General features: G+C 46.6%; 1 protein-coding gene across 8 annotated transcripts; it reads left to right on the top strand.

The window, feature by feature from the left end:
* Positions 1-943: 943 nt before the first annotated feature.
* LOC119521073 (natural cytotoxicity triggering receptor 1-like) lies at positions 944-21,496 on the top strand. 8 transcript variants are annotated; one of them, XM_037819094.1, is made up of 11 exons: positions 944-1,037; positions 1,439-1,474; positions 4,485-4,759; positions 13,856-15,237; positions 15,317-15,352; positions 15,529-15,813; positions 16,107-16,202; positions 17,588-17,786; positions 18,039-18,080; positions 18,875-18,925; positions 19,060-19,389. In XM_037819094.1, exons 4-11 carry the CDS (start codon positions 15,183-15,185, stop codon positions 19,265-19,267), a joined length of 972 nt encoding a protein of 323 aa, XP_037675022.1. In that variant the 5' UTR covers positions 944-1,037; positions 1,439-1,474; positions 4,485-4,759; positions 13,856-15,182; the 3' UTR covers positions 19,268-19,389. The 8 variants fall into 8 exon arrangements, with proteins under 8 accessions (XP_037675022.1, XP_037675021.1, XP_037675023.1 ...); XM_037819093.1 differs by having other exon boundaries at positions 968-1,037; positions 1,229-1,474; XM_037819095.1 differs by lacking the exon at positions 944-1,037 and having other exon boundaries at positions 1,044-1,474; positions 13,856-14,004; positions 15,173-15,237.
* The last annotated feature ends 4,948 nt before the right edge of the window (positions 21,497-26,444 follow it).

Below are 26,444 nucleotides of genomic sequence, written 5' to 3'. Positions count from 1 at the left end.
CCCTGGGCTAGAGCTTGGGGTTGAGCCAGAGGTCCATGAAAGCTTTTTGATATCCTTGAGTCTAGATCTAACAGGATCTCACCATCAGTCATTAGGTCTCAGGGGTGGCCAGAATCTAATGAAATTGAAATTAATGGGGCTAAATATGTTTGAGAGAGCAGATCAAGATGTGGGGAAAAGTCTGGTCCTCTTTTCCAGTTGTGTTCCACAAAAGGAAGAAGGAAAAGCAAAACTCACCCCAAAGGTTGTGATCAGTTAACACAATGATCACAAAATTTGCACAAAATGAAATAGCCAATGTGAGTTGCTGGTTTTCCTTCCAGAAGACTGGAGGAACTCGGGATTTCAAAACTCTTGATGTGTTGGAATGAAGTAGTGACATATTACAGTACAAATTGTGTGGTTAATAGAAAATTTGATTTGGAATATTTGACTTTCCCACATCATACTATTGTGAGTCAGGAGTCTAAAAACAAAAGAAAAATTGGAAGTCCTTTCTTTGCAGATATTGAATAGCTCCTGAGAAAAGTTCTCTACATTCTGGCATTGGTTAGCCCGAGTAACAGCGAACCACCTGTCTGATCCAGCCCACGAGGACAGTCAGCCCACGAGCCCCAGAAGGACACACAGGGCCATACAGGCAAGACAAGGTCACCTGGCTTTTGGCTGATGGTGCAATGCAGAAATTCTCTGTCTGTGTGTCATCCACTGTCCCAAACCCCTCCATTTGGATGTGGGATCTGGTCTAAATGTGGACTTGAGTCTGTTAGATGCCAGTTTGAGGAAAACACTCAATTTTGGTCTGAAACATAAATAAGAAGACAGATCTTTTCTTGGACTCCATTCAGGAGCAGCACAGAACTAAGTTCTTTGGGAAGGCACTGTTCACCTTTCCTGTTGGGCAATAGATGTAGAAATTCTCTGACAAGGGGATCTGACCTCACACTTCCTGTGGATCTTACTGTGTTGCGAGAAACTGAGATCCTGCTGATGTGCACCAGCGGTGGCCCCAAAAGGCACCACTGTCCTCTGCCTCGGTGAGTCTGGGAAAGAAAGTGGCTTAGAGGGGAAGATGGGGAATCCCAAACCAGTCAGGGTCTCTGTCACCTTGAGGACTCACTGGTTTCAGTGGCTGCCAAGGAAATTCTGGTTTACTTTCCCAAGATACCTGTAACTCTGCCTTTGCCCAAGTCCAGGCTAGCTTTGAGGGCTCCGTTCTTCTCAACAGAGACACGCATGCTCCCTGGAAATCCATGATGGATCTAGCAGAGCCTTAGGATCTGGCATCTGACTTGATGATAAAGCCAAAGGCTGATCTTCAAAGCTGTATTGTCCGTGGAAGAAAACAATTGTCTAACCCTGTACACCATTACTGGGGGTAGTTTGTGATAGAAAATGGAAAGAGGAGGATGGATTCTCATGAATCTCTCTCTTCCAGTGCTCTGTCTGGGCCAGAGGATAAAGGCACAGCAAGGTAAGTGTTTCCCCAAATCTACCCTAGCCCTCTTATACCTTCAGAGCAGGATAGAGGAGCAAGAGGGATAGTCTAGAACCCAAATTCTGAGTTTATCCACCATTCTAGTTGTCTCCACTGTGTTCCCCTTGCTTATTTCCATCTCACTTTGGTATCTCCAGACCCCTCAAACTCTTCAGATGCAGACTCTTACACTCTTTCCCTCTGTGAGGCTGTTTGTCCATCAAGGATCTCGTTTTTACTATCACAACTGCATGAGTAAGAAAATCAAAAGTCATCTTTGATTTCCCCATATCTTTCCCTCTTTAGAATTGCTTGTTTTCACATCCTAATTCTCCCAAGTCTATTTGCTTCTCTTCATCTAAGAGACACTACCTTAACCAAGGGACTCTTGTATGTTCTCTCACCCCAGTTACAGCTTTGGGCTCCTAACAGGTAGGTACAAACCCCACATCCATCTGTGTCTTTTCTCTTCCAGGTCTTTCAAATCAGTGTAGCTGGATTATTTGTGTTTTTAAAATACAAATATGTTTATCTCCCTCTAAAGATTCCCCAGAAGTCTATCTTCAGATGAAGCCACCATCCTCCCTGGGCCCACCAGGTCCTGTCCCCTCCAGCTTGTGTTCACTTCTCCAACACATCTTCCTACCCTCTCCTCTGACCCTGATCTTCACCTGCATGGACCCTGATTTATTTCTCTTCATTCACTGCATTTTATCAACTTGGAGCCTCATCCCTGTCGTCCCTTGTCTCTGCAACCCTCCCGCTCTGCCTACCCACATCACTCCCGTAATCACAACTCAATTTCAAACACCAGCTTAAGCATCACACATATTATCAGACCACCGAGGTCTGTCTTTATGCAGCAGGCCCAATATCAGGATCTATAATTATACACCCGTATAACTTTTAGTAATATCTGACATTTCCCACAACATCGTTTCCTTGATGGCCTTAACCAGGTCTATTTCTGTTATGATCGCTTGCCCTCAGCATCTTGCAATTTAAGGCCAGGAAATTCTTTGTTGTTGGAGCCTGTCCTCTGCACTGTAAGATGTTTAGCAGCATCCCTGGCTTCTACCCACTAGATGCCAATAGCATCCTCCCCAGCCCCTAGCTGTAATAACCAAAAATGTCTCTGGAAATTGCCAAACATCCCCTGGGAGGCAAAATTGCCCCCTGCTGAGAACCACTGATTCAGGTCAAACTCGTAGCCCTAGTGACTAACAGTGTGAGTGGAGTAACAGAAGCATCTCTCAATGTATGATGGAGGGATAAATGCATGGGTGTATTGATGCGCAAATGGTGTTGAGCATGTTAAATCCCTGCAAGCTGAAGTCAGTACAGCTAACCTTTCAACCACCACCTGTCATATCAGATTTGTCTTTCTTGACAATAATCCTCGGGGGAGGTGGGGTGGTAAATTCCCCTTTTATCCCTTTCTACAGAGCCACAGTTGAATACATTGATAACAAGCCTAAAGTGAATACTGAAAACACAACGGTGCATAAAGATAAGGTGCACCTTGGTAAAGGGAACCAGCAGGTTTTGAGTGCACCAACCCCTATTTGTCAATTTCTGCATCAGGGTTAAAGCTGAGAACAGAAGTCTTCAAAATGCACAGTCCCCTGTTTAAGGCCAGCCCACATGAACCAGTTGGAGCCAAGACGCTAAGGAGCACCATCCTGACCTCCAATCCCTGTCCAGATTCTGTTCTGTCCTAACCCCGCTCCGGGAATTGTCTGCTTTCCAGGTCCCAGGCTTCTGGCCCTGCCCCACAGAGCAAGACGTCATATACATCTGATGTTCTTGCTAGTTTCCCTCACATGCATTCTAGAACCACTCCAGGACAGAGAGCTTTCCCCATCTGCAGGAGAGGGAGCTCAGAATCTGGAGTAAAATGTCCCAAGTTTCCAAACCAGGCTTGGCCACTCTGATTTTGTGGTCTTGAGAAATCAACATGATTTCTCTAAGTTTTGATGCTCTTGTTTTGGAATGAAGAGTGGTACCGAGTATTGATAAAGATTATTATGGAAACAAAATGCTAAGCAAACCTCAAGATAGATTAGTGGTTGCCAGGGACTGGGGAAGGGGAGGATGGGGGAGTGACTGCTTAATGGGTATGGGGTCTCCTTTGGGGTGATGAAAATGTTCTGGAATTAGATAGTGGTGATAGCTGTACAATATTGTGAATGAACTAAATGCCACTGAATTATATACTTTAAAATGGTAAATTTCAGGTTATGTGAATATCACCTCAAAGCAGCTACTGTGAAAAACAATTTGGTGGCTTCTCAAAAATTAAATGTAGAATTACCATATGACTTGGCAATTGTACTTCTACACCCAAAAGAATCAGAAGCAGGGACTCAAACAGATACGTGTACACCAGTGCTCACAGCATTATTCACAATAGTTAAAGGTGGAAACAATCCAAGTGCCCATCAATGGTTGAATGCATAAACAAAATGAGGTATAGCCATACAATGGAATATTATTCAGCTGTGAAAAGGGATGAAGTTCTGATACATGCTACAACACGGATGAATCTTGAAAGCATTGTGTTGAGTGAAATAATCCAGAAGCAAAAGGACAACTATTGTATGAGTCTACCTATTTTTAAATACCTAAACAAATTTGTAGAGACAGTAAGTAGATTAGATATTATGAGGGGTTGGAGGGAGGGGATAATAGTGAGCTATTGCTTAATAGGTACAGGGTTTTGTTTGGAGTCATGAAAATTTCAGGTAATGGTTGGTGGAGATGGTAACACAAAATTGTGAATATAATTAATGCCACAGAAATGTATACTTAACAATGTTAAAATGGGAAATTTTGTTTCATAGATGTGTGTATATATATATATATAACCACAATTAAAAGAAAGAGAGAGAAAGTAAGAAATTTTAGGTCTTTCCCACTTTAATTTATTTGTGTTTCCATAGAGAAGGAATGAAACATGATTCCTCCACAGCAGGTCACCTGAATCTGGGCTCAATTTCTTTTCCAGGGGACTTGCCCAATCCTAACATCTCGGCTGTGCCGGGTTCTGTGATTCCCTGAAATGAGACTGTGAAGATTCTGTGCTGGGGAACTCCTGAATCTTACCTCTACCAACTGGAGATCTTCAGAAACTCCGAGCACCAGGTGGTAGAGAAAAAACTGGGGATTCAGAAACAGGCTGAATTCACCATTGACCATACAACCACAAACCCTACAGGACATTATTCCTGCCGATATACAGCTGGTCAGAGCACAGTGAAGGCCTAGAGCTGGTGGTGACAGGTGAGGGTCTCCACAGTCTCCAGCCCTCAGTTATTTTTAAAATTTTTAATAGACTTTATTTTTTAGAAGAGTTTTAGATTAACAGAAAAATTGGGAAAATAGAACATAAAATTCCCACATACCCAGCACCCAGGTTCTCTATTGTTAACTTCTTGCAAATGTTAAGATACATTTGTTATAATTAATGAACCTACATTGATACATTATTAGTAATTGAAGTCCATAATTTTTTCAGATTTTCCTATGTTTTTACTTGGCATCCTTTCTCTGTTCTGGGATCCCACAGTGCATTTTCTCATCACGTCTCCTTAAGGCTCCTTCTGGTTGTGACAGTTTCTTAGACTTTCCTGGTTTTGGGGGACCTTGACATTTTTGAGAAGTAGTGGTCAGGACTTTGTAGAATGTCCCTCTATTGGGACTTGTCTGGTGTTTTTCTCATGATTTGGGAGTGAGATTATGGGTTTGGGGGAAGAAGAGCACAGAGGCAGTGTGAATTTTCATTACATCACATCAAGGGTACACACTGTCATCATGGATATGGCCGTTGGGGTTGACCTTGAACACCTGGCTGAGGTCGTTGACCTTGAACATCTGGCTGAGGTCGTGCTTGCCAGGTCTCTCCACTGTAAGTCTCCCCACCCTCCACACTTCCCAAACTGAATTATTTGGAAATCACTGCATAGCCCACATCTAGGGACTAAGGAGTTATGCTCCCCTTCCTCGAGGCCAGTCTTCATTTCTAAGCTCTGCCCTCAGGGTGGCCTGGGATCTGTGTCTCTAGGAGGGTGCACCCCAAATTTCCAGGCCCTTTCACCCGCTGACATTCTTCTTACACCTTGGAACCCTGACACGGTTTCTTATGTTCTCTGGATACCATTTCCCCTTTTCCCCAATATATGACTGTTATGGCTTTAGAGGGCAAATACTTACCTCTTGAAAACCATGTCTCATCTAAGCCCCATGGATTGCCTGTGGACTCAGATCTGTCTGCAAGAGTTTGGGACAGACTATGGGTTCCATGTCAGTAAAAAGGGATCTTCCCATCTTCTATTCTTCTAGAGCATAGAAGGCAAACATCTTTCCTTCTCTTAGCAGGGATCCAACACAGGAGGTAGGGATAAAGAGGAAAGAAAAATCTCACTAACAGCTCACTCTCTTCTCTTTCGGGCTTGTATGACCCCCCTCCCTCTCAGCTGACCAGAGCCTTGTGGCGATGCTGGGAAAGAATGTTTCCCTCCATTGTGTTTCAGCACACATTCCATTTGACAAGTTTTCACTGACCAAGGAGGGAGGGGCTGACCCATCGCAGCATCAACATGGGGGGCACCAGGCCACCTTCACACTGGGCCCCGTGATCTCCAGTTTCTCAAGGAGCTACAGGTGCTACAGTTTGTACACTGGCAGCCCCTATGTATGGTGAGCCCCAAGTGAAGCCCTGGAGATTGTCGTTGCAGATGTGTACAGCCCAGCCCTGCCCTCTGTCCTTCCTGGGGCTCCAGGCAGGAAGTGGAAGAGATGAGATGAGAAAGAATACTGGGGCAAGACTCTCCCACTCAGAGGACTGGGAGGAGAGAAGGGTTTCCCACCCTTTGAATGCTTGTGTTCTATCAAGAGAAGAAGTCAGTGTTGAGAATCGCATGTTAAAGGGCCATGTTGAGATGTAGATCATCAGACACAGCCTAGTCTCTCCAGCTTCTCTTTTCCACTGCATCTGAGGCTCCTTAAACTAACCTGCAGTTCTGAAATTGACTGTGAATGATCCACTGAGGTTTTTTGGCTCACAGGGAGGACTCTAAAGAACTCTATAAGGAGACCCTTTTGTCTGTCATTCACATGCATCACTCAGTCCAAAGAGTGAAGACAAAAGTTATAGTAGAGAAAGCAGCTGACGATTGCTGAGCAGGGCAGCCCTGTTCATTTCACATCTGCCTTGCAAAAAAAGCCTCATATCAGTCATTCTACAAGCTAAGAACCCAAGGTTCAGAGAGTAGAAATAGATGTGGGAGACACTAGGCAGTTTGGAGAAAGAGAAGAAGGCAGGTTGTTTTAAGAAAGGACCGTGATCACTGCCCTGCTCCATTCCTCCTCCTCATTCTCTTAAAACGTCTGTGCTTCTGTCACTCTTGCAGTTGACCTAAGAGCTTTACTCACACAGACAACTCAACTCAGACAGAGATCATCCAAGGGGTCCCAAATGGAGCCTCCATTCTCTGCAGGTAGCTAGGAAAGAAGAATCTGGTTTTGATTTGTTTTGCCTATTTTTTTCTTTTTCATTGAATCATCAAGAAAAATGAACTTTAACAAAAGTGCTGAAATTTAAAGGCAGAAACCTGGGCTAAGGAGCGTCTGATTACACAGCTGATAAATATAGGGGTTGAATTAACCCTGGGATTGTCTTTTATTTCATTATTTAATAATAGGAAATATTTATGCATGCAGCAGAGTTTATAAATGCACAAGTATAGTTTAAAGATCAATAATACTCAAGTAACCATCACCCAAATAAAGAAATAGGGTGTTGCAATTGCCTTAGAAGTCTTAAGCGTGCTCTACATGTATGTCGTCCTCCTCCAACCTTACTGGGGGAAAAAAAAAGAGAATAGGGTAATGATTTTAGGATAGATCATTCCATGATTTGCTTATTTGTTTTAGCATCTGCTTATCCCTAGACAATGAATTGTTTACTTTGGGTACTTCACAGAATTTATTTAAATGGACCATAGTATATACAATCTTTTGTGACTTGCTCTTTTTGTTTACCATTATGTGTAAAAAGTGTATTCGTTTTGATTACCACACCTACAGTTTGTTAATTTACACAGCAGTAAGCACTCTGTGGTAGGAATGTGCAACATTTTATCCAAAGCAATGCTGATACAGGTTTGCATTTTCCAGTGTTTCTGCTATCATGGACAGTGTTGCTGTGGAAAGCCTCACCAGGTTTCCTGTTGTTCGTTGGCAAAATTTTTCTAAAATGGGCCAGATAGTAAATATTTTCAGTTTTGGGGGCCTTAGGATATCTGTAGCAAATACTCAGTGCGGTCATTGTAGTGCTAAGGCAGCCATTGGCAATACGTAAATGAGCGAGCACATTTATGTTCCAGCAAAACTTTATTTATGACACTGAAATTTGACTAGCATATAATTTTCATGTGTCATGAAATTTATTCTGCTTTTGAGTTTTTTCAACTGTTTAAAAATATATTAAAAAAAAATTCTTAGCTCGCAGGCCATACAACATCAGGCAGCAGATTAGATTTGGCTGGTGGGTCACACTTTGCTGGCCACTACCTTAGCATAATTTTTCACGAGCAGAATTGCTGGTCTGGAGAATGTTTGTGCATAATCATTGGCTCTAGATGATGCCAAACTGTCTTCCAAAGAGATTGTACCGATTTACACTCCCACAAGCAGTGTTTGAGGGTATGTTTTGCTCCACATGGATTATCTTGGTAATGTGAGGGTTTTTTTTTTTCTGTTTTAATATCTGAATATAGTGAGTTGTAACATTTTCCATGGGTAAGCAAGCTTGAAGACCATTTTCCTCACACCCTCTGAGGTTGGATAGTGAGTGAGGCTGTTACGTGGGTAGGATAATCAGTTGGGGCCACTGGTCTCTAACGCAGGTAGCTCTTGCTTTGTGCAGTTTAACTTGTTCACGGATAAGTCTCACTAGCAAAACTGTGCTTCATGAGGAACTGAGGGTTGGCTTTCTTGTTCTCTACCTTACTTGTGCTTCCTAGAACTATGCTTTGTCCTTTATACTGATCAAAGGACAGGAGAAAATGTGTAATGCAGAACAGGAGAGGGAGAGAATGCAGTCCAGGAAGGAGAGTAGCAGCACCGTCAGTCTGTTGCGCGTTTGGTTCCCTGACTTCCGGGACATTGGGAATCCCAAATTCTCACCACGATCCTGGACTAAATGACTGGTGAGCAGGAACTCAACTCCAGGTGATGAGTCCAGATTCCTGAAGCTATTAGTCAATAGTAAGAGGGCACATCCTTGCGGTTGGAGACACGTGTCAGTTCCAGTCAATGTTGTAAGCTCTTGGCCACATGATTTACCACCGCACAAGAGTGGAGCTTTCCCCACAGGGCAGGCCAAGGAGACGTGTAAACGATAACAGGAGGCCGGAATATTCCCAGGCTGCAGCACGGGGACGGTGGCAGACAGCAGCCTTAACTTCCTGAAAGTGTTTTTATTCATAAACAGGAAATTTCATATTTTATCAAGCAGTACTCAGAGGGTAACAGTGGGCAGAAAAGATTGAAGGAATCTCCAGCTCTATTTTCCCGGTTCCCGGGAGCTTCCAGGTACCCAGAAACTCAGGAATGGGGGGACCTTGGGGACTCTGGAGGATAGACCTGCCCTTTAGAGGGCCGTGGGTAGGACGGGACAGTTCTGCTGAAGCTGCTGCCAACACAGTTCCTTGGCCTCACCCGAAATACCACTTTGTCAAATGACTCACGGACAGGGCACTGCCTCCCCGGGTGACTCATACAGGCTCTTATGTCGGAAGGAGGAGTTTCAAGAATACCTTTGATTTAGGAAAACGGATTTTTTTTTAGTGAGAAGACTAGGGTATTCTGAGCCCTGTAATTTCACTGTTGCAGCTTGAGAAGAACAGGGGCTCCTGCAGAGCACATGAGGTTTCAGACAGCAGCACTATTTTGAGAAAGGACACACCATAGTGGAGACGGACTTGATTGTTTATCAGAAATGTCACAATCATATTGCCCAGGGACTCACAGTGCTGTACCTGTACCATGCAGGAGAGAACACAAAAATGTACGGGTGATAATGAAGATTCTGGATAGATGGTGGTGTTGCAGGGATATGATCTGGCATCCGGCAAAACTGCCAAGCGGGAGGTGATGAAAGCGAACACAGCCTCCTCATAACCACTCTTCCACGGTTACCAGAACCTTTCTGGGACCCAAGCCCACCCACCTCTCCTTGAGGAGGGGCCAGAGGGAGGCAGAATGGGTCAGAGGATGAGCTCACTGAGGAAGGGTCAGAGTGGACCACAGTGCAACAAGTGAGAGAAATGAGCTCTAGGGGTGGGATGGGCATGACAGTAACCATCATCTCTTTGAATTACGTCTCTAGATTCCATGCACCAGGATCACACGACCAAGAATTTGATCTGAATGGGTGCGGCAGGGCTGGTCCCCATAGCTCTCGTGGCGATACTGGCTGAGGAGTGGCACAGCCGTAGGGTGCCACACGAGGAAGACTGGCAGAACTTGGCCAAACTGAGCTGCAGTAAACAGAAATGTCCAACAGAATGAACCCTTGGACCACCCCCTAAAGGCCGCCAGGACTTGGGGAGTTCAGCAAAGCCACTTGCAGAACACAAGGGAAAAGGAGGCACTAACAAGCTTGGCTCCATTTCCAAACCAATCAAATGTCATTTTCCCATGTGGATCTGACACCATTTGCATGCCATCTTTCTGGACAGTGCTTGTAATTTTTCATCTTAGCTGTCTTTCTTCAGATTTTTCATATACTTTTTCTCTTCCTTCTCAATTTATCTTCTTTTTTATAATTTTTTGAAATGTTTATCTCCATCAAATATAAACAATGTATAGGCATGCCTAAAATATTCAGTAAACCCCCCTTATCCTTAAGATATCTGTTTCATTCTTCCATACATTGACAGAACTGAATGCCATAGTCTTATGAGAATTCTTCCTTTTCCTCAATTTTTATGGAACAGACATACAAGGAAAATGTAAACACTGGAATGTGTTTTACTACTATCCATTAATTTCTTTTTTTCATTTCATTTTCAGAATATTTATATAATTTCACCATTCTGGGGTTTAAGTTTGTCCACTGGGCCCGTAGGTGATAATGAAGCTCTGAAATGAATCTAGCAAAAGTTTATCATTTGGTTCAATTCCAATTTCATGAAGCTGATTCTTCAACATGGGGAATGTATTATAAAAGCAATTTTAGAAAATAAATGTTGTATATTGAACTAAGAAGGCATTTTTTGTATCATTTGGTATGATGCTGGTTGCTGCAACAAATAAGTTTCAAATAGCTTTGACTTTACAGTAAGATTAAGTTCTTAGATTATGTTCTGTCTTCTTACATCACCTTCCGTAACTCTCTTTTGACCTTGATGACTCCTTATTACTCTCCAACTATTCCCCCTGAGGGGTTCCAGTTATGGGTGACTGCACAATTCCAGGGCAGCGATGCATGTGGGATCTTTTAGCAGCTCTGACCCCAGCTCAATGGGGCCCAATGAGAAAAAGCATCTAATTTATGGCAACCTAGACTGGAAAATCCCCCAGTCCTGGAGCTGAAAACTTTACTTAAAGCCCTTTTCATTAACTTGCAAACAGAAATCCTGGCAACTGGGTGATACTAGACAGCATATTATCTCTAAATGCTTGGGGATGTGGTTTATAAAAACCTTCCAGAGAAAACAGATCAAGTCAAAAGCCCACATGATGCAGGTTTTTGAACTCAGACTTCTGTTTATGGCCAGTATTTTGGAGAAAGACCAAACAAGCAAAGTCAAGTCCCCAGAAGGTCTGCTCTTAGGAAAAGCAGCTCTGGAATTGCTTCAATTGCCATCTCAGAAATATCCCTGGAAAGCTTGTCTGTGTCTGTGAGTCTGAAAGCAAAAATCCCTCTATGAAAAATCAAAGACCCAGATATTTTTCAGCAAGGGTTTGGGCTAAATTTCACTCCTGAGTTGTGTGGGAAACACCAAACCCATAAATTAATGTAAAATTTGTTTAGTCTGTTGTAACACATGGGAACTCAAGAAAAGTCAAATGAAAGACAACACCATAGCCACGTGCACACACAACATTATACACTGGAATCCCCCAAGTAAGAAAATTCACGGTGGGTGAATCCTCCATAAAATTTGCAAACTTATGAGGAAACAAACCACTCCAAAAAATACAGTGGAAAGGATAGAATCCCCAAGAACTTGAGATACAGAGCTGAGATGTATCTGTAAATTACAAAAGGAGTAAGAAGAGAAGGAAACCATAAGGAAACTGAAACTAGACCCATCCTCTAAACTCCTGACCACCCTCTCTTAGGGCCATGCCATAGAGATATCGGTCATGTCTTTGGTGGTGCCAGGGGATTGACTCAAATTCTAGGGTGCTGCCTCCTTACCTCACAAACCATTTCCCAGGAACCAATTACCAAGAAACCAGCCACTTATATAGAATCCCCAAATTTCCGAGGAAAGAAGAAGTTGCAGAAATTTCTCTTCATTCCAGAGGAACTAGTGCCCTGTCCTTGGGCAATATTGCCAAGAAACAACCAGCCCTCTACTGACACACGTCCCCATTCATTAGTAACATTACCTTCATACTACTGTTGGATTTTTGACTGACAAAGATGAGTAAATGAAGATATATTAAGGAGGTCGAGCAAGAAGCCCTCTGGGTCCCCAGACTTCTTTCCCATCTATGGGGAAGCTCATCCAATCATCTCCTTCTGAGTAGCTTTATGCTTCAGCGTCTGGGTGTCTCCACAGGCAAAGTGTGATAAAAAAAAAAAATAGTGCAAAACCAGACTTCACACATGCACGGACTATGTCCATTTTCTACGCATTGCTTGTGTGGTCAACATGGAAACTGATGGGTAACCATGTCCCCACCTACTACTTCCTCTGCACCAGTCTTTCCTGTAAGTCTAACAAGGCTACAGTCTCCAAATTGCACAAAACGGAAGGTGAAGTTCAAAGCACCTTGGCGAGTCCTACATTTCTCCTACATAGATACCTCAATCTGGGAGAATAATACAACAATCCAACAGGTGACCCTTTTCACATGGGGAGTAGAGCTCCTACTTTCATGTCAGAATCTGCCTAGGATTTTTGTGTCCAAGGTGTCATCTCAATCTTTTACATAGGGTGGCTCCCAGGGAGAAATGTCCATGATTCTCAAGAGTGAAAGTCTCATGTTAGCTTTTCTTTTCCAGGATAGCTTATGGGAAAGAAAGATGTTGTAGACACATGAGAATGATATCTTCCCCCAAAATGATATAAGGACACTTTGGTGGAGACTATCTTGACGGATAGTGTGGACGGAATTTGGCTGGCTGGAGGACGGGAATTCTCAAATTTGGAGTTGGGATCAAAGACACTAGAAATGAGAATTCTCCTTTTTGAGGACTCTCCCAAACACTCCTTTGAATCTGAGCCTGTCTCTATGATTTGCAACAGATGCCTGCAACCATCTGGTGTCCCAGGACTTTGGGGAATGATAAGTTCCTTCAGACAGAGAGGACAATTCTGATTTGATTCCTGGGATATACATAACAATTTGGATCTGAGAACAAAACATTTTTTTTCAGCCTATGACAACAAGGACCATGGGTCATGGCCATTGATATTACACAGCAGTGCTACTGGGTCAGTGATTCCCTGGAGCCGGAGAAGAGAGCTAAGAGTAGATACCTAGGGTGCTAGCCTCAGTTTCATACCTTAGATCAGTGGTTCTTCATGGGGGGGGGGGGGGCAATTCCCCCACCCCCAGCCCCACCTAGGGATATTTTGCAACGTCTATAGATATTTTGGGTTGTCATAACATAGTGGGAGGCAGTGTCTGGTGGGAATAAGTCAGGGATGCTGCTAAACATTCTACAATGCACAGGACAGCCCCTACAGCAAAGGATTATCCAGCCCAAAATGTTAGGGTGGAGGTTTGAAGCCTGGCTCTAGAAGCCACATGGGACTGTGTCCCGCCGCTTTAATGTCTTCTAAGGATTCCCAGGTGCACCCTGATGCCAGCCTCCTCAGGATTCTCTCTCTTCAAGCTCGGTCCTTGCGCACCGTCTGTGCCTGGCATCTCGCCTGCCATCTTTGGAAAGCTGACTGCACGGAGAGAGCTGGGTCAACGTGGAAGCGAGAAAGAGACAAATCTCTTCTGTCAGGAGAAGGGACAAAGGCTACACACGGGCATGTTTCAGGACTCAGTGAGAGAGTGTGAAAGCCTCTTCTGCCCCCTTCTTCTTACGTGGCCCAGAGATGAGTCATTCGACAGTGAAGGAAGTGATTCCTCCCTCTCCAATGCTGTCTTTTATCATTATCCTTGTCATTATTTTTCTTCCAGGACTGAACAGTCAACCCACCTTTTTGCTCAGCCCATGCCCTGATTGGACCTGCGTGAGGACTCCCCAAGGATGCTCAACGTCTTGAATTAGCACACGCTTTTTCCAAAGCAGATAGAACCAGCTTCTATGCTGCCTTTGTGAGGAAAAGGTGATGAAACATGAATGTCCAAGACTAAAACTTCTCTGTGGGTCACGAGACACTTAAATAAGGAACATGGAGACACTGTTTCCTCTCTTGTCTCCTCCCACATGACGTCAGCACCATAAATCACCAGGACTCCCAGCTGTCACCCTGATCTAGGGATTCCATGTTTGGTTCTAGAATTGCAGATTATAGACCTGTCCTTATAACATCCCAGAGATTATGCTATTTCTTAAGCCAATACCAATTCATAAAAGTAATACTAAATGTATTAAGTGAGCACCCAATATATGCCTTTCAGTGAACCAAAATCTCTACCCAAATTTTACATGTTTGGGAGGATGGAACTGTTCTATGTTTTGATTGGAGTGGTGGTTCCACGACTATATGCATTTGTCCAAATGCATAGAAATGAACACCAAAGCGAATGAATTTTACTGCATGTAAATAAAACAGTGAATGACACGTTCAACAACAAGAAAACAACAATAGCAAAAACAACAAAATGTAATAGACTGGGAAAAGATTTTCCTCATAGAATGTGGGGCAGAACGTAAGATGGCACAGCATTTTGTTTTCAAAAATCGTTTAGACGTTTTGAAAAAAAGATGGACACATTTTGAGCTAAAATATTAAAATATTTAAGATGATTTTATATTTTTTACCTCATAACAGAATAGATGACTGTTCTTGTGTAGCAAATAGAGCATATTTTGCTTAAAAATAGCATTTTATTGAAACATAAATCTCTGAAGATACTGTTATTCCATTCCGATGAAACTAACTTATCCAAGGATATACCCGCCATCCACTGGGAAGCCAAGTGAAAAACCCTGTCATTTTTATGACAGTCAGGTTTTTATTCTGTGTGCTGCCCCATGCCTTCCCTGGGCAGAAATTTCACATTTGAGAATTTAGAGGTTGACTCCAAGTGGGTTGCAGGCTGGACTTTTCGGAGGACCTGGTCAGACCCCAGCTGTGGTCAGATGCACGGACGCCGTGTCCTTCCCTTGGGCCCCTGCGGTCAGGGTGAGGGGACAGTTCTGAGCCTTCCCGTGAGAAAGTCAACGTGAAGGCCCCATGGCAACTGGCTCTGGCCTCACCCACCACATCCTGTGTGTCTCTCTGCCTGCTGGACTCGCTCTCCACCCGCTGCTTGGTGCTCACCCGGCAGAGTCTCCGCCATGCTGTCTACACTCGCCGCCCTGCTGTCTACACTTGCCGCCCTGCTCTGCTTGGGTGAGTTCTTCCATGGGAGACAGAATCCAGGGGTGTGGGCGTGGGTGGGGTGCCGTGTCTCACTGTTCCTCTCCTCCAGGGCTGTGTCTGGACCAGAGGAGCGGCACCCAGAGACGTGAGTCATTCCTCCAAAGCCCCAGAGCTTCTCCTCCGGGGTCCATCCAAGCATCTACCTGAGGATCACAGGGGAGAGGGCAGGGGGGCTGGCCTGCTGGGGGGCTTGAGGCCCGCAGCCGGGCGGAAAGTAGAGTGGGGATTCACCTGGAACTCCACTCTCTGATTCCTTTCCAGAGACTCTCTTGAAACCCACCATCTGGGCGAAGCCCAGTTCCGTAACTCCTAAGGGGACATCGGTGACCATCTGGTGCCAGGGAACCCACGAGGCTGATGAGTTCTTTCTGTATTTTGAGGGGGGCCTTTCTGCCTCAGAGAGATGGAAACCACCTGGATCGATGAACAAAGTCAAGTTCCCCGTCCTGACCATGACCTTGAGATCTGCAGGACAGTACGTCTGCTTGTATCAGAGCGGGGGGCTCTCGTCAGAGCCCAGTGATCCCCTGGATCTGATCATGACAGGTGAGACAGCGAGCTCCTGGCCGCATTCCCTGACTTTAGTCATCTCAGCCTGAATCCTCGGGAGGGCCATCGCTTCTGAATCCCCTTTAAGCTGTTCCAAGCCCTGCTCAAACACTCTGTCATTGTGGGGGTGCACCACTTCCTAGAAGGGGTATTTTTGGAGAGTTGTCTGTATGTCCTGGAAGCGGGTCTCTTTTAGGCCAGAGTCCCCAGTGTCTTAGTTTCTGAGGACTGCCGTAACTAAGTACCACAAACGGGGTGGCTTAAAACAACGGGGATGTCTTGTCTGACAGTTCTGGAGGCCAGAAGATCAAAACTGAGGTGTGGCAGGGCCGTGCTGACGTCTGTGGGGAGCTGGTGGCAACTGTTCAGAAATCCAGTGCTCTTCAGTTCGTGGCATAACTCACAGTCTGCCTCTCCACGTACCCATCACCCCTTGTCTGTGTCCAACTTTCTCCTCTTATAGGGAAACTGTTTGTATCAGATTAAGGCCCATCCTGATTAATTTGGCCTTATTTTAACTAACTTTACAACATTTTCAAAGACCCTCTCTCCAAATAGGATCACATCCACAGCACCAGGGGTTAGGACTTTAGGGGACACAATTCCAGTCACAGCACCCAGAAAACAGACTCTGAGTTGGATATTTGTGTGCAAGAGGGGCACCGGGCAGTGTCCTCGGTGACAGCTGTGATGTGCAAGGGAAGAAAGACTGGGCAGAAGAGGAAGTTGAACTATGCTGCATTGGCAACAGAGTTGTCTCAAAATGAGGCTGGGGGCTTGGGGCCTTTGTGCACCCCACATCGACCTGTCATTCCATGAGGATGGCTCCCAGGGAGTGCAGGAGACCTTCAACCCAGGGCGGGGGTTCTCCAGCCTCATCAAGCATCAGAATCGCCTGGGGGGCTTGTTGAAACACAGGGGCTGCCCCACCGCCAGGTCCTGATACAGTGGGTCTGGGGTGGAGCCTGGGAATCTGCATCCTGGTGATGCTGAGGCCTCTGGTTCAGGGGCTAAACTCTCAGAACCACTGGTGTGGGGGAATCCCAGAGAGAGATTCAGCCGTGTGCTGGCGAGAGCAAATACTCCTGGAAACTGGGATGTGAGTGCCTTTGGCTTAGAGAGGAGACTGGGGAGTGTCTTCATCTTCCAGGACTGATATAGCAAATACCACAGACTGCTTGGCTTGAACAACAGGAATTTGTCTCACGTTTGAGGCTAGATGTGCAAAATCAAAGTACGGGCAGGCCATGCTTTCTCCGAAGTCTGTAGATTCTGGTGCTGGCTCACTGCAATAAACTTCCACCTCCCTCACAGGGAACTCTGTCTCCTTTGTCTCCTCCTCTGGCTTCTGCTCCCTTGTCCGGTTTTGTCTGCTTATAAGGACTCCAGACATGTTGGATTAAGGCCCCCTGAATTAATTCAGCCACATCTTAACAGGATCCCCAAAGATCCTATTTACAAATGGGTTCACACTCACAAGATCATGGGTTAGGACTTGAGTGTGTCTTTTGGGGGACACGATACCATCCTCAACAGGGAGGATCTTGCAACTATCACAAGCCCAAAGTCAGGACTAGAAGAAGAGACAGAGGTTCTGAGGGGCTGTATCCCGGCCCTAAAGACAAGGGAAATGGGAGGTATGAAAGCAGGTGAAGATGCTCTTTGTACCCACCCCCCTTCTCTCACAGGAATGTATAACGACACGCCCAGGCTCTCAGTGCACCCCGGGCCTGAGGTGGTCTCAGGAGAGAACGTGACCTTCCGTTGTCAGATCGAGACCGGAACGAACATGTTCTTTCTGCTCAAGGAGGGACGGTCCAGCCACCCGCAGCAGAGATACGGGGACAACCAGGCAGAGTTCCCCACGGGCCCTGTGACCCCAGCCCACAGAGGGACGTACAGGTGCTTCGGCTCCTACAACAACTACGCATGGTCTTTCCCCAGCGAGCCCGTGAAACTGCTGGTCGTGGGTGAGAAAACTTCCACCTTTCCTCATGTCCCCCTTGGAGCCCTAAGTGAACCCCAGACAGTGGTGGGGAAGCTGGGCAAGGGGACGGATGAGGAAGATGCAGAGAGGGGACCTCCCACCAATGCCCTCAGCCACATCCGTTTCCATGAGGCCCGGTGGGTTGTTTGTGAAAACGATGAGCACAGGGACAGGCAGGGAGGCTGTAGAATAGGTGGGTAGACCTGTTAACTTTTTCCCTTGTCCCCATTGCCAGGAGGAACTGGGGACACTGCTGTGGAGCCCACCCCTTCCCCTGGTGAGTAATCAGTGCCTCTAACACAGGGCAGGGGTCAGAGCCTCCCGGAAACACTAGACACATGGTATTCATTCAAAATACCCACTGGGAGCCTGATGCGACTATATGGGTCAACCAGAGAAATATCCTTGCCTTGCGGCACCTGTATTCTAGCAGGAAAAGATAGACCATGAGACAAAGTCAGGATTAATAAATGAATGACATAGGGAGACACGGAACAGGGTAAAAGCGATCGGGGGGTGGGGGAGAGCCCCCTGGGGCAGGCGGAGGCAAGATCCAGGGTTGTCAGGACTGGCCTCATGGAAAAGGGGCATCCGAGCAAATACTTGAGAGAACTGAAGGAGTTGGTCCTGTGGCTACCTGGAGAAAGAGGATTCCAAAGAGAGGGAGTGGCCACGGCAAAGGAGGCGGGTGGGGTTGAAAATGGGGTTGAAAATGGGGTCAGAAAGGAGATGGCTGGGGCGGGGGTGAGGCAGCTCGTTTAGGACCTTGGAAAACATGGGAAGACTTTGAATTAGACTATGTGTGCAGAGGAAGAAATGGTATTGGTTTAACGGGGACGATGAGGCCCAGATAGGAGATACAACTTGCAGGAAGGTATACAACCTGTTGGTTCTAGAGCTGAATTGCACCTCAGCCGGGTCCACCCCATCTGCCAGACAAAGCCAGAAGGGCCTGAAGCGTGGGGTGAGGGCCTTGAAGATGATTCTATGGTTTATAGCCAAGGGAAGGAGAGCTGGGGCGGAGGGGCCAAGGCCATTCTGTCTTCCTCTCTTTGCTTTCCTGGCGATCAGGAGATACCTGGGACTTGGACCCTCCAACCACAGAGACAGGATTCCCGAGAGGCAAGTAATCAGGGAAGTCAGATCTGACGGGAGGAGCTGGACGCAACTGGGATGTGGGGAGGAAGGGGGACGGGAGGTGGCCAGGAGGGGTGGGCACGTAGCTGTCGGTGATCGCTCTGTCCTTCGGGCCCCAGACCTTGCCCTCTGGGACCACACGGCGCAGAACCTCGTGCGGATCGGCCTGGCCGTCCTCGTCCTCGTGGCCGTCGGGTGGCTCCTGGCGGAAGCCTGGCTCAGCAGGAAGAGGTCCCAAGAGGGAACCTACAGGGCCGCAAGCTGGGAATGGGGAAGGTTCAGAGCACGAAGGCCCTTCAACAAATGACCAGGAGACCCGATCCTTGACCCTGGGCTGCGAGAGCTGTGTGGACCCCCGGAGGAGGGGGGCAGTGCGGCCAACAAGGGGACGAACGCAGGCAGCTGGCAAATCTTCCTGTGGGGAATAAAGATGCTAAATTTCTTCTGTGGACAAATCCCACTGTTTCTTTTAGGTTCTAAGTATTTTCTAATAGACTTTATTTTTAGAGCAGCTTTAGGTTTGCAGAAAAATTGTGCAGAAAGTAAAGAGAGTTCCCATACACCCCCTTTAGCCATACGCACAATTTCCCTATTATTAATATTTGCATTGGTGTGGTGCACTTGTGACAATTGATAAACCAGAAATGATACGTTGTTATTAGCTGAAGTCCGTAGTCTACACCAGGGTCCACTACAGTTCTGTGGGTTTTCATAAATGTGTAAAGTTCTTTATTCACCAGTACAGTATCAAACAGAATAGTTTACTGCCCTAAAAATACCCTATTCATCCTTCCCCTACACCACTTAGAGCCGTAGCAACCACTGATCTTTTTACTGTCTTTTTGCCTTTTCCAGAACATCCTAGAGCTGGAATCATGCAGTATGTAGCCTTTTCAGACTGGCTTCTTTGACTTAGCAATGCGCATTTAAGAGTTCCACCATGTATTTTCATAATTTGATAGCGCATCTTTTTTTATTGCTGAATAACTCTCCGTTGTAACTGAGGGACCACAGTTGGTCTCTCCAATGTCCCATTGGTCCCCGGTATTCTTGTACCAGTTACTGCAACTCAAACTTAACCACCCCCGTCTTTCCTGAAAATGTCTCCTTCTTCAACAGCACAGCTATGGAAATATTTCCTTTTGCCTTTGGTCTTTATCCTTCCTTCTTCCTTCCTTTCTCTGCAGAAAGTCTTTCAACATATTTAACACCCAGTCCAGAATGGGGGTTTATCAAATGGAACAGGAGCCGGGGCAGCCACCACCAGCCAATGGAGATGCAGGCTGTAAAAATGAAAAATTGGTGTAGCTATGTAAGTGTGTGCTGGCTGGAACTCAGCCCTGCTCTGATTCTCTCTATCCAGGAAGTTTCCTTCCACCAAAGGATTCCATACTCTTCTCTCCTTTATCCATACTCCTTGCCTTGTTCTTCAGGTCTCTGAATAGATATCATCTCCTCCAAGAAAGATTCCAAAATCCTCATCGTGATATAGATACCACCTTTATACTCCCAAAGCACCTGCTCTTTCCCCATAACAGCACATGAGCCCTGACACTGCATACACATCCATTCTCCCATCTACACTGTGAACTCATAAATTAAACTTATGTCAGATTTAGCTGCTGCATTCACAGTTTTCACTGCTTGGGTGTTTCTTGGGAAATACATGTTGAATAAATGGATGGATAAATTGGTCTGGAGCACAGACTGGAACTTGGGACTCCTGAGTACAGGTCTTGAAATGCTGTCTGGGTGCCCCCAGCCCTTCCTCCTTTGGAGCTGCTCCTCGGTCACCCCATTAATATACTCATTTTGTGGGACCCCACCCTCTCTGAGACATTAGCAGGCCAAATCCATTCTCGAAATCCGAGTTTCCTGTTAAATATCAGAGAATAATTCTTACCTCAAAGGGATAACATGAAGATTTAACAAGATAAAGAATATTGAGATATCAGCCTAGGCTCTGACATATATGTTTCTCAATGCATGGCAACTACTATTTTTCCTAGTATTATGGAGAATTGAGAAATTGGACCAATTTCTCATTACCAGGGACCTCAATATTAAATTTTCCTCCTTCTATTCCTCACCTATCAGGTGTTCTAAGATCCAAGCATGTATAAATTAGTGTTGAATTATAATTTTCCAGCCCCATCTCCACTCAGCCTAGATATTTCATATGAGTAGAATCATGCAATATATGTCCTTTTGCACCTGACTTGTTTCCACCTAAAATGATGTCTTCAAGGTTCATCCATGTTGTCGCATGCATCAAAACTTCATTCCTTTTTACTACTGAATAATATCCTACATATTATGTATGCTGCAAATTACGTATGCATACAGACATATGCTACAAACGGTATCATGATTGCAAATGTAATGAATACTGCTGAAGTATACACTTAAAAATGGTTTAAGTGGGAAGTTCTGTGATATATTTATATATATGCATATATAATGTTTTTTTAAAACTAAAATCAATATTTTAAAAAAAGCAGCACAATCACAGCCCCTTCCAATGCAGCCCTGGTCGCCCCCTCCTCGCCTGGGAGTGTTCCCCTCTGGGCAGCGCGTGTCCGAGGCTGTGCACAAGGTGGTAGGAAGGTGAACCCGGAGGCTGGAGCAGCATCTCCTTCCCCGTCAGCGCGGCCTCTTTCCTTCTCGGTGTACCCATGTTCTCCATATGTTCCCGATTACACCGATGAACGGGACCCCCAGTCTGTCTTCCCTGACTACTTCCTTCGTCCCGTTTCATATAAAAAGTCCGCTGCAGGATCGGGAGGTAAGGGGGAGAGGACTGAACTCAGTCCCTGTGGAGGGTCCTGTCCCTAAAACCAGACGCCGCCCTCTGTTTTCATCTTTTATTTGTCAAAAGGGGAGAACAGTGTCCCCTTCTTGACACCAGTGCAGATGTGTCACCCAGGGACGATCAGCATCACCCACCCACACACACACACAAGCACCTGGAACTGAAGTTTCCTAACTCTGAGTGAAAACGAGGAGCAAAGCCCCAGGCCATCGGCAAGGCAGGTGGGAGCACCCCCGCCCTCCTCCACCCTGGGCCGAGGCTCACACGACAGCCCTCACTGCTGCCCTCGCTCGTCCTCACTCCTCAAAACACTGGAGGCCGGTTTCTCTCTCCACACTCACCCCGAAGCCATATCTGTGACGAGAAGGTGCTTCCTGGAGCACATGGTGGACACGTCTCAGCCCTTATCACCGATCATCTGCCGGTTGTATTCGAAACACTGACCACTTCCTCCGTGAGACCGTCATCTCGTGGCCTTCTCTGACACGTCTCTCTTCTCGTTTTCTACTCAGTAGTCACCAGGTTTTAAGTATTAAGGCTCCTGGGGACCTTGAGTTCCTAGCAGCTTTCATATGCACCATCCAACCACAAGTGATGGAGACACTAAAAAAAAGCTAAAACCGAGACCCCACTCCAGACCCCACCTCATGAGCCGAGAGAAAATGCTTAGCATACTGGGAACTTGGCAAGGTGGATAAGGGCTTGGAGCTCTCAAAGTTCCCTCTAGTAATTGGAAAAGGGCAGCACGACAGATTGGGTCCACTTTTCCTCTCCTACACGAGCTATGCCTGGCCTCTCACTGAGAGCTCACCGACCCCTCTGTACTGGAACAGTTTCATCTCTTCTCCCAGATGCTGAAATGCAACCTTATACCCAGCCCCCGAAAATATTCCCTGTCTCTCCTGCCACAAAACTATTCCCGATTCACACAGCGCAGGGAGCGGGGCCGTGGCAGCCCAGACGAGGACGAAGGGGTGGACGGGCTGACTCTTCTTTACTCACCATCGGCGGCCTGGATGGCTCTCAGACCATCAGGAGCATCTGGGGACAAGGAAAGGGGGCCTGTGGCTTTCCCCATCTCCCCCAGGCTCTTCCAGTGGCCTTCCCACCCCTCCCTCCTCCACCCATCACACTATTGCAACCAGCCTGTGCTTTTGCAGTAAGGAATCTATGAAGATAGTAAAGTTCTCCCTCCCTGCTTCCATCTATATGCTGAGTATATGCCTGGCTACCCCTCCATCTGATCTTGTCTCTCTCCCTTCACCATCCTGAGAGTCCCTGAAATGAGACCACACGAGGCCAAGCTGGGGACACCGAAAGAACTTTCTGCTCTGGGGTTTGCAAGACTGTGATGATGAACGAGCTCCATGGGGATCCCTGGGAGCTAACCACACGTTGTCCAAGACCCTGAACAGACCAAAGTATCTCCAGGACCCTGTGGGGTGGAAGTGAGAGAGATCAAGAAGGACCAGCTGTGAGATCCTGGAGCTCTGAGCTTGGGTTCTTGTTGTGGCTGATTTGTCCTTGTTTGAATAAAATGAACCAAACAGCAGCCTTCAGAAACATTGCGATTCTCCTCTTTCCCCTGAAGTCACCACTCTGTTTTGCTTGAAGGTGTGGGTTTTTTTTTAATTCTCCAAGAAGAAAAGGAGATCTTTATGCTAAAGGGAAGGGTGTCCTCCCCTCACAGCCCCTTTTAAAGACCCTGCAAGCAGGGAGGCTTCCAATCCTCCCAAAAACAACAACCCCTCTGTTTATATCTTCTCTATATTTTCTATATTCAGTTCCCAGGGGCACAGTTTTGCCCTCTAAGAGGGAGGGAACACAGCAGGGATTCTCAACTCAGCCCTAATGACCTTTTGGGTCACTTCTTGTTGTGGGAAGTTGCCCTGTGTGTTGTAGGCTATTTAGCAGCATCCCAATGGTGGCCGGCAGCCCCCTCTCCCCCAGTCATGACAGTCAAAGATGTCCCCGGACACTATCAAATGTCCCCTAGGTGAGGGAGCAAAATCACCCCCAGTTCAGAACCACTGGGCTAAGAGGGCCAGGAGGCCAGTGGGTCCCAGAGTAAGAGCTAGGAGGGCTCCGAGGGTGAGTGAGCCTCCAGGGACCGCAGAGGATGCAGGTGGGATCTGCTGGAGACACAGCCCAGCCCCATCCGAATGCCCTGGGAGTCCTCACCCGCCATCCCCAGCCCCAGGGAGTCGCTGAGCTCTAGCCAGTGTCCCCGCTTCAGGAGGAGCCGTGGTGCTTCCCCGATCCAGGTGGACGTCTCTGAGGTTACATTGTTCCTGCAGCCCTGGACGCCAGTGGTTTCTCTCTGCACCCAGGGCTGAGGCTCCTGCTTGGTCCGGGATGCACCGTCCTGCTTCTGGAGGCCCAGACACGCGGCAGCCTTGGACCTTTCGTTTGGAATCGCGGAGTCAAGCTGAGCCAGAATAGGTGTTCTAATGTCAAGCTGAGCCAAATAGGTGTTCTAATGTCCTAGGGCTGCCGTAACAGATGACCACAATCCGAGCAGCTGAAAACAATAAAAATGTATACTCTCAGAGTTCCAGAAGCAGACGCCCAAGTCGAGCTGTCCCCAGGACCATGTTTGCTCTGGAGGCTCCAGGGGGGATCCCTTCCTTGCCTCTCCTCAGCCTCAGTGCTGGTGATCCTTGGTGCCCGTGGCTCGTGGGGGCCTCTCTCCAGGGCCTGCCACATTCCCTCTGCACGTCCCCATTTTCCTCTTCTTCAAAGGCACCAGTCGTCGGAGTCAGGGCCCTCCTTCCTCCCGTATGGCGTCAACTTAACTAATTATATCTGCAGTGAACTTTTTCTCAAATAAGGTCACACTCTGAGAACTGGGGGTCAGGACTCATCATAACTTCGCGGGGGACACAGTTCAGCCCGTCATGTGTCCGGCACGTACTCCGGGAAGGAAGGACCAGAACCTGGTGTCCAAGCCATCCTCCCGCTGAGCCTTCTGTGGGCAACGGAAGCCCAAAGCCCCCAACTCCTGATCCTGCTTCCCGCCGCCTTGTGCTAAGCCAAGAAGAGGGCTAAAGAGCTGTGGGGGTGGGGGGAGGACTTCCCCTCCTCTGCCTGGGTCTCCTGGCCCCACGGACGGCACAGGAAGATGAAGCTGTTTGTGTTCAGCCCAGACTGCAAGCATTCCCTCTCTTTCTGGGCATTGCACGGCCTCCACCCTCCCTCTGGGACTCACCAAGGCAGAGCAGGGCGGGCGAGGGTAGGGTCCACGGTTCTGCAGCCCGGGCGGAGTGAAGGCACGGAGGGGCTGATGCTGGGAGCCCAGGTGGAGGTGCAGGACTGGGGGTGGGGCCCACCTGACACAGGAGACCGAGGTTCCAACACCTATTCTCTCTCTCAAGAAGGGAAAAGAAAAAACAATCTCCGTCTCCTAGGTTTTCTTTATTTAGCCAGCATTAGGACTAAGGAGCGTGCCATATCCAGAAGGCGACAGACCACACAGGCAGCCTCACCTGCTCCCATCTAGAGTTTCTCAACCTCAGCACAACTGACATTTGGGGTTGGAAAATTCTCTCTACAGTGAATACAGGAGGCCGCCCTGTCACTATAGGTCGTTTAGCAGCAGCCCCAGGCTCTACCCACTAGAAGCCAGTAGTAACATCCCAGCTGTGAATCAACAACCCCAAAGCAGGTAAATTCATCCATTCACTGACAGGAAGTAGATTAGTGGGTATGAAGGGTAATGGGGACAGGGAAGTGGGGAGTAACTGCTTGCTCTCCAAACCTGTTTCTTTGGGGGCAATGAAACTGCTCTAGAAGTAGATATTGGTGATGGTTGCACAACATTGTCATTCCAAATGCCCCTGAACTGTACACTTTAAAACAGTTAGCATAGTAAATGTTACATGTATTTTACCATAATTTTAGAAATATCTTCAGACATTGCCAAGTGTCCCCCTGGGTGCAAAACTGCTCCCGATTGAGAACCACCGTGTTATTCTACAGAATTGAAAAGACAGACTGCTTGATTTCTCGACTTTGTCACCATAGATATTTTGGGTCAGATAATTCTTGTTTTCGGGGCTCTCCTATGCATTGTGGGATGTTTAGCAGTACCCTTGGCCTCTAGTCATAGATATTCTAGAATTGTGACAATCAAAAACAATCCCCAGACACTGCCCAATATGCCCAGCTGAGAACCACCGATACAGGATTCTAAACTCTATGCCGTTCTGCCCAAAATTCCATAATGTATAATTTAAGATTTCTGTACAAAGTGAGCTTGAAGACAAATCCCAGGCTTTACCGTCTGATGAATATTGGTTCCAGTTCTTGGTCTGCTTCTTAGATAGTGTGTCATTTCAGGCTATTGAATCCTCCTGCTGTATTTATGTACAAAAAGGTAAAATGATTTTTTACAAGATTTCAATGCAAGTACATTTAAAACATCCAAAAGAGATCTGTTTTCAATCAATCTTCCTCCGCTGTTTGTATCTTTGTTTTAAATTCTTATTCACGCGTTTCGAACACAAATATAGCCCTGAATTTTGACTCAGCCCCACCTCTAATAACTTGATTACAACCTGGAATCCTATACCATATTTTCCCCTTGATGCAGACTGTAGTCTAGAGGTGAAATCCTTGCCTAACCGCACCCCACTAAACATAGTTATCCAAAGCCAGGTTTAAGTTCTTATCTATTGAGCAATCATATTAGTC

The sequence above is a fragment of the Choloepus didactylus genome, chromosome 27 (genome assembly GCF_015220235.1).
Source record: "Choloepus didactylus isolate mChoDid1 chromosome 27, mChoDid1.pri, whole genome shotgun sequence".
NCBI lineage: Eukaryota > Metazoa > Chordata > Mammalia > Pilosa > Megalonychidae > Choloepus > Choloepus didactylus.
This window is presented reverse-complemented; position numbering and strand designations above follow the sequence as displayed.